Genomic DNA, 13,655 nt, shown 5'->3' on the forward strand with positions numbered 1-13,655 from the left:
CCTCCCCTCCCCTCTCCTCTCCTCTCCTCCCCTCCCCTCCGCTCCGCGGCTCATGTGCGCAGTGTTGGTGCAGCCTGGAGCCGAGCACAGCTGCCCGGTGCGACCAGCGGTGAACATCAGCAACTCTCTGGCTGCACCGCTAAATGCCAACCTCAGGCCGCTGTCGCTCAACAAACAAAAACATACAAGCACCTAAAAAGAGAGCTGGTAAGCTTTTATTTGGACGTTTATCTCACTTCTAGACTAATTAAGATCCTGGCGTTAATGTTAGTAATAGCAGCGGATAACGTCAACGTACCGCTAACTGTATTAGCTCGCTAGCTAGCAATTAGCTAGTAGGCTATACGATAAACATTTCCAATGTGGCGGTCACATTTCATTTAAAGCTACACACCCCAGTGAAACTGGATCTGCAACCTCATAACGTCATTTAACTTTGAAAAAAATCAGGTTGTGTTTTTACGATATCAGTTCGCTGCAGTTAGCTTCGTTTTCACAGCAGATAACAGTGAAAAGCTCTGAGGTTTGGATGGCTACTCTGAACACAAGCTATCAAACAGGCGCTAACGTTAGCTGGTTTCACCATCTTCCACCACTTCAGTGCAGATTGTGGTCCACTCGCACTGTTTTGTTTTTGTTTTTTTTATATAGCTGAGCAGGTTACAAAGTGTAAATCGATGGCTTTATTGGTCATATGATTGAGCAGCGCCAGGTTTCACTTTCAATTATCTGGAAAATGTCACTTAATCTGTGGATGAATCCTCTCAGTTCCTATCTGTGGTTGTATTCACATATGCTGTCGATTAAATGAGGAAGCACTGAAATGTACCCAGTTTAAAGAGTAAATAACTCTCATTGCATGATTAAAAAAAAATATCACGACTCATAAATAATCCATTAAATCCACAATGCAGCAGCATCACCTTCACAGTCAGCAGACTCACAGGAAGAACTTAATTTATCTCATTTAACAAACAAAGAGGTGCTGCAAGCTCTCAGATACTCTAAGCACAGTCCTCCCTCATATTCTGCTTAACTTTATCACAGCTCCTGGTAATTGTGACTGTTTTTTCACAGGTGAAATTGAAGTAAGCCAAACCATATCTGTTCCCTCTCTGTTTTGGTTCTGACCAAGCGGGTATTGCTCTACAAATGGATAATGGAGACTGGGGCCATAGGGTAAGAGATGGCTAGAGATTGGACTATAAATAGAGCAATGTCAGATGTTTTGAATTAAGAAATGTTGGCTTATTTTAATGTTAAATTCACTCATGAAAGTTGTAATGTTGAGGGTTTTTTTTGTTGAAGCTGTTGTTGAAGAGCTGTTTGCAATATTTAGTCTGTTCTCGCTGGTATAAAGGGTGGACAAAATATTAGAAACACCCCTCGCTGTAATGAATACCCAATGAATTGGTAATTGGTTGCTCATCTGCTTCTCATTTTAATTTCACACATGTCCTTGGCAAACACTAACTTACTTTAACTTAATAGAAACATGTGATTCTTATCCTCTTCTCCTTTTTGCTCTAGATGACTACTCCTGTTACTTTGAACGTGGGAGGCCACATGTACACCACCAGTTTATCCACCTTGCAGCGTTATCCAGACTCCATGCTGGGCGCCATGTTCCGGGGAGATTTCCCCACAACTCGAGATTCCCAAGGGAATTATTTCATCGATCGCGACGGCACACTTTTCAGGTACATCCTGAACTTCCTGCGGACGTCTGAGCTTACCCTCCCAGTGGACTTCACAGAGACAGATCTCCTGAGGAAAGAGGCGGACTTCTACCAGATCGAACCTTTGATCCAGTGCCTTAGCGATCCCAAGCCGCTGTACCCTCCCGACATCTTTGAGCAGGTGGTGGAGCTCTCTAGCACTCGGAAACTGTCAAAATATTCCAACCCGGTCGCTGTTATCATCACGCAGCTGACCATAACCACAAAGGTTCACGCCCTTCTGGAAGGCATTTCCAACAACTTCACCAAGTGGAACAAACACATGATGGACACCAGAGACTGCCAGGTGTCCTTCACCTTCGGACCATGTGACTATCATCAAGAGGTGTCCCTACGCGTTCACCTCATGGACTACATCATGAAACAAGGCTTCACCATCCGGAACACGCGTGTGCATCACATGAGTGAGCGTGCAAACGAGAACACGGTGGAGCATCACTGGACTTTCTGTAGACCAGCTCACAAAGTTGAAGACTGAGTTCGCAGCACAGTTGTTGTGGATGACTGTTTGATATGTCATAATATTACACAATCAAAAAAAGAACAAAATTGACCCCTGTTTCAGAAATGTGTCACTGATAATGATTTCTTTGGAGGCTGAGTGACCAAACAGATAACATAAAAAGAATGAGTGATTCATCTGTTGGAGTGCAAGAGTGTTATCTTAGTAAAACACTTTGTCGTCAGTGCTACAACTGCATATTAAACATTTCTATAAAAATGGATACTTCATTGACGGTAAGGTGTACAAAACAAAAAAAACCCATTTCTTATGAAGCAGAAAGACCCAATATCAATAACTTTATTTATTTAGGAACACAATATTTTACCCCATTGCAAAAGATATGCTAAAACTGTGGGCATGTTCACTTTTATAGGAATAATTTTTATTTAATGTGGTTCCAGTACCTGCCACCTGTTACAACTGAAGTCCGCAATAAAGTGATTGTAAACTGGTAGCCATGATTTGAGACTCTATGCGTACATACGGTATCAAATCTATATCTTAATAAATGAAGATCATAATTTGGTGGTAAAAGTCAAAAAGAAGAGGTTGTAAAAAGTCTGTACCACATACACAACCTCTTGGTCACAAGTTAAGCCAGTTTTGGACTCAAGACACTAAACAAAGAACTTTTTTTTGGATCTGAAGGTGTCAGGAGTGAATCTTTTTCCATAATAATAATAATAAATTATGATTATCTTTAGCCCAATTTCTTTCTGGTGAGTTTAAAGTAGCTAGATCTTAAAATTAGTCTCTTGGCTCTCTATTATCTCTTTGTACGGTACTATTTCTGGAGAGCCTAGTAGTCGTTGCATGTATGTGTCTGAGTGTCTTGTGTATGTATATGTATTTGCTGCGCGCGCTTTGCAGTATTATGTCATACTGTTACACTTTAGAGCTCATATCAACAGTGATGTGTTCAGTCATTCCAGCCCAATAAACCCATTTGTCAGTCTCATTTGTATTTGTCAGTCATTAATTTTGCTTTATGGTTGAACTTTTCATCTTAACTCTGCAACATCAGCTACTCTTAACATCCAGCCACTTATAAACTGCTTACAGCCAAGTTCACCACAATTTTTTAGAGCTATTAGGGAGGAAACTTGAGCTACGTCAGTGATCCAACATATGACAAATTGTGTTAATAACAATTTTAATCAGTATATGACTGATACAGCAAGAGTTTTTAAAATTTAGTTCATATAACATTCATAATGGAGTGACAAATGGAGAGCTCCACATTTTACACATGCTAAACTGCTGACCAGACTAAATGTTATCACTTTCTCAATTTCATTCTCAATAATGTTTTGTATGTCAGAAAGTTAATTTATTTGAGTAAAATGAATGCTATGGAAAAGATGTTTTAGTAATTGCAATTTTTGATCATTCATTAGTTGAAAGTAATGTTTGGGTTTGCGTTCTTGTCATAAGTAATTGTAAGAAATTACTACCCTTGTTGATTTACATCGTCAAGTTTTCTTTTTCATGCCAATGCAACCCTGTGGCATCATTTGATTTCCAGCCAGTGACCTACTTTGGAGTATATTTATTGAATCCCAATAGAAAAGTCATCAGGAAACCAGAAACACACTGAAATATCTATAAATTCAACTGAGCATCAAGTAAAAATTATGATTAAACAACCAAATCACACCAAGCAAGATTTATTTTCATGTGCTCATTATAATACACAACATAAAGGTGGCCATCATGTTAAATGTTTTAAGACATGAAAAACAATGGAAAATATTTGTATTTTTTTAAATTGGACAACAGTGTGAAGATGTCCATGATGTCTCTACAGAATGCTACAGGTCTCCCCCTACACTAAAAACACAGATGTACAGTAATGTTGTCTGTTTCTGAATTGGTAATCACTTCTGTTAAGGTCACACATAAGAAATGAGAAGATGAACGTATGTCCAAGTTATGAAAGGTGCTAATTTAGTCAATTGTAGAGATTATTTGAATAGATATAGTTCATGTGTGGTTTTAAAGTGCACAACTTTGGCCTGTCTGAGTAGGAGTAAGAAATCTGTCTCCATGTTAAACAAAATTTCTGTTTCATATAGGAGCTTAATGCATTATGATGTTATGGTTGACATGGGCTGCCACAAAGACCCCAAGAGGCGACGAATTCTTGAATATTAAGGAAATCACTTCCCCTCCAACCTTTATTCTTGTCATCAGTGATGTAGAATCAAATTTGTTCTCTTCCATGAAAGACCTTGGTGAATTAATACCATCACTACAATCAACTCTATGGATGCTAGGCCACCATCACCACAGCATTTCATATTAGAATTCCTGTCCAAACTTGACTTTGTAAGTACAGTATGTGCTCTGAGTTTGACCCTGTTTTTATAAAGCCAGTCTTATCTCTTTTGTGTCAGTGGTTCAACACACAGTCAAAAATAATCAATAGATTGATTAAACTTTGTATCACTTTTCATTGGTGGGCAGGACTTTAAAGATCTTTCATATAGTACAGACTGTATTGTTTTCCATTCAACTCTGGCCACTAACACTTTATTTTGCAATATTAATACCCAACCAATAGTCATTTTTATTGATGCTGTTATGTCACTCTGAATAAAAGAGCAGATCTTCTTAGGAAGTCCTTCTTTTATTTAAAGTTGTATTTTCATAAATATTTTTAAAAACAGTTTTTCTATTTTTTCACTTCTAAAATGTAATAGTTTAACAAATAAGTCCACAGAAAAAGATAGAAAGAAACTATTAAAATGTTATGTGACCTCTACAGTCTTTTCAGCTAGTTTAAACCATACGCTCGTTTACACAACCGGATATTACGTCATAACTTTTTTGGATGCGTTCGTTTTTAACTCCAACGTCCAGCTGTGATTCATTCTTCAGCGGCTTCCAGATCACTCCGCCCCTTTTCTTTATGCCAGGTTTACAAAACGAGCGCACCCTGTCATTCTCCTTGCTCTTATAACGTTTGGAAAGGACAAGTGAAAAAGGTCCATACCTGTAATATGCTTGAGATAGCGTAACTCGAGAGTCTCCCGGTGGCATTGTAGACTGCCTGTCGACACCGTTTAACGTCATAAACGTCTGTTACTCAGAATGTTTCAAAGGAGTGAAAGCTTGAGATATTTCCTGAGCCTTGTGCCAGGTAAACGTCAATTTGGGACGTACAGGTTTCTACCTATCTTTTTTTGCATCGGAGGCGTCATGGAGTGGATCATGATCAACGTGAGGATAGGACCAGAAACTTTCTGTAAGTGTGAAGAGACATTAAGTTCCTCTCTTAACCATAAAGTGTTAGTTTAGTCTTGGTATCTAGCTAGCACCTCTGTTAGCCCCGCTCCTCCGTGTGTCATGAATCAAGTGTCTGTTAACGGCTGTTATAAACAAATAAAGAGGCTAAAACCTGGTAATTGGCAGCAGTTGGTCGCCTGGTTTGTGTTTTGCTAGACATTATTGAAAATTTCCTGTCTGGTAAACTGCGTCACTTTATTTTAAAAGTTGTAGCGACGAGACGTGGAAATTGCCATGCTAAGCTACCGTGTTGTGTGTTTACCACGAGTTTACTGTGGTCCCACTGTTATGACTGTGCTTGTATAATTTACACCCCTTGTTGACCTTCCAGATATTATGTCCTCAAATTTTCCTACACTGCAGCCTCTCTCCTGTCCTCTCCTCTGCTCCCCTGCCATTAGGAAACATGGAAAAAGTGAGAGAAAGAGGAAAAACAGACATTTTAACTAGACAAAGTACAGACAGTGAGGTGGGTCAGACAGATTTACAGCTAGGAGTGTCAAATACTAAAATATATTACGACTCTGTATCGATTAAGTGAAATAACTATCAGTGATTTCATACAATATATAATTTACAGGTGGGTCATATTGTCTCAAAGATACAAATCAATAGCCTAGATGACATTTAGTACATAAAACCATTGGTGGGAGAAGTGATTGGGTTCTTTACTTAGATAAATTTATAAATACCACAATGTAAAAATATTGCTGTAAATAAAAGTCCTGCGTTCATGACAGTACATACACTCACAGACCACTTTATTACGATCAGCTGTGCAATCTAACGCAATCCAATGCAACAGCTCTGCCATAAATTCTACATTCATGAAGCTTCTACATTTTCAGTTTTTTGACATTGTCAGAAAGGGGATGATTCTCCTTTATGTTTATTATTGAGGTCATAGTGGGTGGTGGTGGTGTACTGGAGTGCATTATACTGAAAAGTGTTCCTATTTTGCCCCCCCCCCTCCTCATATATGTTAATGGGGTGAATAAAACATTAGGAACACCATTCAATATTATGCACCCCAGTACCACCATCACCCACTACACCCTCAAGAATAAACATAAAGTAGAATTATCTCCTTTCTGATGATGTCAACAAAAACTGAAACGTATAAGCTTCATTAATGTAGAATTTATGGCAGAGCTGTTGTATTGGATTGCATTAGATTGCACAAGTGTACCTAATAAACTGGCTGGTGAGTGTATAAGTATTACTGGCAAAATGTACTTGAAGTATCAAAAGTAAAAGTAGTTATTATACCAAATTGTCCCTTTCAACATGTTTTGTATTATTTAATTATACATATACTTTATATTGAGTTAAGTAGGCTATACTGTTGAGTAGTATAACAATGCATTATATTTTCAGGAAAAAATTACTGATCATATGTTTTGTGTTTAAAAAATCTGACTCCGCAAAGTAACCAGTTACTATAGAGCTGCAACAATTGATTCATTTGTCGATCGACAGAAAATTAATCCGCTACTATTTTGATGATTGAATGATCGTTTTTCTGATCATTTTCCAAGCAAAAGAGCCCAACATTTTCTGTTCCCTACTTCTCATACGTGATGATTTGCTATTTTTCTTTGCCATATATGACAGTGAATTGAATATCTTGAATTGAATAAGTTTTTGGACTGGTAGTCAGACAAAACAAGCAAATTTATGACGTGACAGAGGTCTCTAAGTAATTGTCAATGCAATATTTTTTTTTTACAGTTTTTAACATTACATAGACTAAACCATTAATTGATTGAGAAAATAATTGTCAGATTAAAATGAAAATAATTTCTAATAAGCCTTACCATTAACTATAGCCGTCAAATAAATAAGGTTGCAACTAACTTCTATTTTGTTATCAGTTCATTGTTTGGTCCATGAAATGTCAGAACTAGAGCCTGACTGATATATCAGTCTGTGGATATTATCAACTGATATTGGCCTATCACAGATATATCGGTATATTTTTAAAGGCATATAGGCAGCATTCTATGTATCTTTGATTCTTTTTCTTATTTCAAGTTTAATATATACATACATATGAAATCTTTTTGGTCTGTGTTTTTTTATTTATAGTTATCTATGATTATTAAATTCCAAGTGAAGTTTACAGTTTCAGTGCACTGATGTCATTTTATACAATAAATTTTATTCTTAAGCTGTAAAATATCCTGCCTCCATTACATATCTTTGTCACCAATGTTTGATAACCACATTTGAAGGATCATTGCAAAAAATGTGTGTTTATGTGTATATTCTGTATATATAAGATAATCGGCCAATATATCTATCAGAATTTTTTTACTCCCTAATATCAGTATCAGTATCGGTATTGGCTCCACGAATCCACTATCAGTCGGGCCCTAGTCAAAACATTGTTTTTAGGAAATACCAAACACAAATTTCTCAAAGCTTAACTTGACATATTTAAATGTTTTTGTTTTATCTGGCTAACAGTCTAAAATCCAGTGATATTTAGTTTAAGATCATGGATTAAGAAAGCCAGGAAACACTCAACATTTGAGAAGCTGGAACTAGCCGAGTATTTGGCATTAAAAATGACTTCCTGATTATCTTTCCGTTAGTTGACTGATCATTTCAGCTCCATAAATAAAATTTGTAAAATATTTCCCTCTGAAATATAGCGGAGTAGAAGCACTATGAAGTAGAATAATATTAATTGCACTCAAGTGCATTACTTTAGTGAATGTATTTTCCATCTCTGCATCACAGATTGGTGATAAAGTGTTGATGTCTCAAGCTAAATCTGTGGAGAGTAGATGTTCCACATCATCACTTTAAAGATCTAAAAGAAAAACAGCCCTCGAGTGTTTCTACTCTCTTTCCCGACCCACCCTCCCTTACTTCAAATGTAGAGTTTCAGGAGAACTAAAACGACTCCTCTCCTCTTAAGAAAAAAACAACAAAAAAAAAGCCCTGCATGTTTTTTTATCCTGAGGGCATTTAGAGATACAGAAAATGTTTTCCTCTACAGACAACAGACTCTAATTTCCAGTTTCCTTCCTTAGCTTGTAAGTAGTTTCCTTATCACATTCTGCACCCTTTGTAGTGGCAAACTGTTTGGCTGTCATTCAGGATTTGCAAAAATTCTGTATTATAACTAATCGTCCATTTCCACGGAAGAAATGTTGACATGTTGCAATCTGAAAAGCACAAGTGCAAACAATAAAATGAACAATGGGTGAATTTTATTTAGCTGCTTTGATTTCAGGGTCCTTGTATTGTGAATAATGGCTCACTGTCACATATCTTGGCTTGCTGGGACACTTGAATGGGTCAGAGCCATCGTTAATGTTATTAATAACACCTGTGTTCTTTAAAAACTGCCTGTTACTACAACTATGTCATTACGGTCTCTCAATTCTGTCATTTTCTTTCCAGATGATGTCTACCGAAGAAAACGGTCCGAACGGGAGTACCAGCAGAAGATAGCAGACGGTCTGATAGTTGTTAATGAGCCTGCAGCCAAGTGAACAGTGGTGTGATTCAATGTGGACTCCACGTGTGTCGTCTAAGGACACATTCTTGGACTCTTCCTGCCTTGATTATTTCCAGCTGGATTGAACTTTACAGCGTGCTATTCAGTTACAACAACAGTGTCACAATTATGAACATTTTTAAGGCTTAAAGTATGAAAGGCTGGTGGAGAAATCAACTTCCAACATGCACATTTTATTGTTAATATGGTCCTCAGCTTAAGAAACATTAGCAGTAATAATAGCACTAGTGTGAGATCAAGGCTGAAAACAGTGGCCTCATTTGTTCATAATAGCCATACCAAGGTCTCACTAATGATTTGATTCTAAAACATTGCATAGCATCTACAAAGATGAAAAAAAGCTGTCAGCCAAACTGTAACAAAACAAAAAATTACGAAAAAGTATCACTGTATTTATAGATATCTTGGATGATTTTGCACAGATGTTTTTAATACTGGCAGATAGCACCGATAAGAAACAAAAACCACTCGCTCTTTCTTCCCTCTTGGCTAAATCTTGCTCTTCTATAAATTTTATCTGATTATAAAAAAAAAACAGTTAAGCTGCATGAGATTCACTGCTGAAACGTTTAAAGTCCTGAACTGTACAATTGATTTATTGAGTATATAAAAATGTAACTTATGAACTGTATTTTGTAATATTTTACCATCTGTATCTGCATCCTACACTCTCTCAGTTTACACAGAATTTCCCCCAGAGGTTTACATTTGTCAAAAGCATGCTTTGGTTATTTCAGTTGTACCATCCGAGAGGGAGAGTGTGCAGACAGATGAAGCTGTTGGGATGATTGGACAGTATGACGGGGTTCCCATCCAGTCTCACCTCATCCATGTTGCTCCGTATGTAGTAACTGGTGTTTCCTTTGCAGAACGTCTCATCTGTTATCGATGCGATCTTGTTGTTCTGCAGGAGACATAAGAGACCAATCCAAGGACACTCAATTTGGCCAATTGTGTAGCTACAGTACTGCTGGCTCTAATACATCTAGTTGGCTCTTCAGGAGCTTCTCTGATTAGTTGCAGTGAATTACAGATGAACTTACATGCAGGTGCACAACGTGAAGAGACTCTGGAAGGTTGGGCACCGCTGTCATCTCGTTGTTTCCGAGGTAAAGATACTCCAGTTTCGTGAGTTTCTGCAACAAAAGACAGCTTTTTTAGAGGAGGCTTGGTGCTCTATCAAACAGCTAAACATATGCAACAATATTTAAAGTACATAATGTCACAACATACAACATAAGGTTAGTGGACTCACTTGCTACTTACTTTAAAAGCATTCGCCTTTACACCCTGGGTTGTCAGCTTGTTGAAGTTGGCATTGAGTGATACTAGCTTGACGGGAAGTATGGGAAGCCTAGTCAGTTTGTTTTCCGCAAGGGTGAGCTCCTCAAGATTTGGAAGTTTTGAAAAAGCTCCATCTTCTATCTCAGCAATGAGATTCCCAGTTAGGTCAATTCTTTTTAATGTTGCTAGAAAAAAAAGAAAAAAGAGCGTGAGAGCATGAAAAGAAGACATTCACTGAAGAAGAGAACTGACTGAATACTGACTCATCTATTTACCCATGTCTGCAAAGTCTCCATTGCTTATTTTTGTGATTTTGTTGAAACGTGCATAGAGATATGCCGTTTCCTTCGGCAGCGCTGGGACAGCTGACATTTCAGGGGACACCTCCTCGCAGTAAACGGATCCACTCAGGCAAACACACAGTAGACATGTTGGCAACTCTGCAAAAGAAAAAAAGAAGCGTTTTTATAGATTGTTGTTTTTAAGTTGGCTAATTGGTCTGAGTGATGTTACTGTGCAGCTTAAAATGCTCTTCACACAGTTTAGATGAGGACACTTGATCAGCCCCATTATTACATAATACAGGCTTTAGCTGCATTCACAAAAATGTGGAAGAATGCCTCAGCAAGTGTTGCATAATCGGCTTTGAAACAGTTGTTGAAAACTATTTATCTGTTTATAGAAACCTTACCTTCAGCTTTTGGACCTGCTACAGAGTTAGTGTCTGTGTCGTGAGTGATGCCGTAGTCAGGGAAGTCTACCGTGTCTTCCTGTAAAAAGAAGAAATCCTCATAATAGCTATACTTTTCCTCCCAACTCAGACTATTATGTGTTTCTTCCAGACGCTCATTAATGAAGTGTATAAACCCCAAAAGATGTTTTTACCTCAGGTTTTCTTGCTTCCATGTATTCATTCGCCGCTGAGGACAGGATCCACGGGAGCATAACAGATGTGAAAATTAAAGTCCTTAATTTCATCATTGTGTCTGTGTTGCTGTCTGTGAGAGAAGAAAGTGCTGTCTGCTAGGCTTGGACCTGAGGTACATGTGAGCAGGAAAATTTTCCATCCAGCTTTTATTAAGCTGCCAGTATACTGCCCAGTAAGAAAAGGAAACAAACTTTAACTCAATACATGCTGTGTTTGTGTTGCTCTCAGTGGTGGGGATGACTCTTTAAGACAAGAGTATTACTATGTCTTTTTTTTTCCAGAACTAGTGATAGTGAAACAGAAATGGTGACTGTTGATGGTGAGTAGAGCATATTGAGCACAAAGTGACAAACTTGGCTGTCATTAAACCTATTGGACACCAAATTTTTCTTTCGGTAATAAGGGAAGGAATTGCCAAAGCAAGCACTGAACAGGAAAGAGAAAAGTATTTAAAAAATGTCCCTAAGTTCAAAAGCCAATTTACAAATACCATGATTTGTTCGTTTCTCTCTTTAGGGGAGTCTTATTTGCCTGTTAAAAGTAACTCTTCTTTCCAGAATCAAGAACCAAACATGTCATTTCTGATGGTGAGAGAGTATTTTTCTTTTGTTTGTTAAACTGGATAATTAGATAGATAAAAATCCTTCAACAATAACTATGTCAAAAGTATAAGTACTCATGTAAGTGAGCAATACATAAATGTTGTATGTGATTGAGGTGGAGCTAACGACTTTCTATACTGTTGGTAAATCTAATCTATAACAATCATATTTTATAAAATGAGCATATGTATTGTATGTGAAATCCTCTTCTGAAAAGTAACTGCAGCCCTTTCCCTCTAAAATGTAGTTGAGTAGGAGTATAAGACAGCAGGAAATGGATATACTGAAGTACAAGTACCTCAAAATTGTACTTACGTACAGTACTGGTTTAAATGTAATGTAATAGAGAGATAATACAATAACTACCACTACTCTGCATGCAGTGAACAGCCACTTTCAGCCACTCACTCTGAAAACTGTCATATAGTGCCGAAATGATAAGTCCTTTATGAAGCAAAAACAATAAACATCTCTGGTTGGGTTTGCTGCTTTTTTCTGTTTAATTACACATTGGATATTAATATATTGTATCATGTTTTTGGACAATTTTGGGGAATTTTGATGAAAATGTATCACTATTTTCTGACATTTTACAGACTAAACCATCATCAAGTAATCAAAAAATAATCAGCAGATTAATTAATAGTGAAAATGATTGTATATATGCACTCAGACAAAGATCAAACCATACCTACAGGAAAAATGTTACAATATTTAAAGAAGTTTTTTGTGTTTTATTATTTTTCTATTGCTTGTGCTGCAAGCAAAATGATTGATTACAGAAACCAATCGTAAACTGGGGTATCTGGTTTCAAGTCCATGTATTGATAAGCATCTGAACTATTTAAGTGTCCTTAAGCAAAACACTGAATCCCTGCAAGCTCCAGAAGTGCAATTCTGCAACTGACCTTCACCTTTGACCTTGCTGTGCAGGGTGGAGAGTAAAATGAACTTGTGTTACAGTCTCTTGAGTGTTAACAATTCCCCACCTTTAATTGTTTGTGTAGTAATGTAACACATTTAAACTAAAGCTAAACTAGCTAACTTTAGCTAAACTAAAGCTAATGTAAAAGCAGATGTTCCCAGTCTTTTAAAAACCCAGAATCTAAATCATTTTGTCTGAGTCACTAAAACATTAAGCCCCAGCCAACCGTGCTGCATTGTCAGACTACTGAGTCAGCAACATACTGTGTACAGAGACTTTTTGATATAATTAATACTCTGAATGCCCACTTTGTATAAAAACCTTGTATCCACCGCCTGAAAGTGATGATGACCTTTTTAAAACCCCATTAAAGGGGAGAACGGGGTAACATGAGCCACTTTTTACATTTGATGATTTTACTGCAAAATGAAAATGTATTTGTTTCAAATAATAGTTACTATATATACCTCAGGTTGTTGTGTACCCATGGAAATTAAAAGAAGTTATCTAATTATTATGGTTTTAGAACAATGACCCATCAAAAAAAGTGAGTCCTATGGCACAACTTACCCCAAGGAAGGGGTAAAATGAGCATGGGGATGGGGTAAATTGAGCACTCTATGGGTAAATAGTGTTACCATTAAATTCTGTCCCCTGTCCAGGGGTGAATGCTTGACCCCTACAGTGAGGGGATCTGGTGGCTCTGTTATGCTTTGGGGGGCATTTTGCTGGCATGGTTTGGGTCTACTTGCCCCCTTAGAGGGAAAGGTCACTGCTAATCAATACAAAGTTGTTGTGAGTGATCACCTTTATCCTATGATCAAACATTTCTACCTTGATGGGAGTTGTTTC

The 13,655-nt window shown here is 37.4% G+C and overlaps 3 protein-coding genes across 4 annotated transcripts; 2 read left to right on the forward strand and 1 right to left on the reverse strand.

The window, feature by feature from the left end:
• The first annotated feature begins 32 nt into the window (after window positions 1-32).
• On the forward strand, window positions 33-3,202 carry kctd6b (potassium channel tetramerization domain containing 6b). Of its 2 annotated transcripts, XM_042409195.1 has the most exons (3): window positions 121-207; window positions 1,078-1,179; window positions 1,531-3,202. In XM_042409195.1, the coding sequence occupies exons 2-3, from the start codon at window positions 1,153-1,155 to the stop codon at window positions 2,215-2,217; spliced, it is 714 nt and encodes a 237-aa protein (XP_042265129.1). In that variant the 5' UTR covers window positions 121-207; window positions 1,078-1,152; the 3' UTR covers window positions 2,218-3,202. The 2 variants fall into 2 exon arrangements, with proteins under 2 accessions (XP_042265128.1, XP_042265129.1); XM_042409194.1 differs by lacking the exon at window positions 1,078-1,179 and having other exon boundaries at window positions 33-207.
• A 1,965-nt stretch (window positions 3,203-5,167) lies between these two features.
• On the forward strand, window positions 5,168-9,695 carry LOC121895771 (small integral membrane protein 4). Its single transcript, XM_042409197.1, has 2 exons — window positions 5,168-5,491; window positions 8,947-9,695. Exons 1-2 carry the CDS (start codon window positions 5,338-5,340, stop codon window positions 9,036-9,038), a joined length of 246 nt encoding a protein of 81 aa, XP_042265131.1. The 5' UTR covers window positions 5,168-5,337; the 3' UTR covers window positions 9,039-9,695.
• On the reverse strand, window positions 9,217-12,312 carry ognb (osteoglycin, paralog b). Its single transcript, XM_042409196.1, has 6 exons — window positions 11,234-12,312; window positions 11,040-11,118; window positions 10,624-10,788; window positions 10,331-10,533; window positions 10,108-10,200; window positions 9,217-9,968 (listed from the first exon to the last, which is right to left on the reverse strand). The coding sequence occupies exons 1-6, from the start codon at window positions 11,327-11,329 to the stop codon at window positions 9,798-9,800; spliced, it is 807 nt and encodes a 268-aa protein (XP_042265130.1). The 5' UTR covers window positions 11,330-12,312; the 3' UTR covers window positions 9,217-9,797.
• Window positions 12,313-13,655: the final 1,343 nt, after the last annotated feature.

Source organism: Thunnus maccoyii, chromosome 4 (genome assembly GCF_910596095.1).
Source record: "Thunnus maccoyii chromosome 4, fThuMac1.1, whole genome shotgun sequence".
NCBI classification, from domain to species: Eukaryota; Metazoa; Chordata; class Actinopteri; order Scombriformes; family Scombridae; genus Thunnus; species Thunnus maccoyii.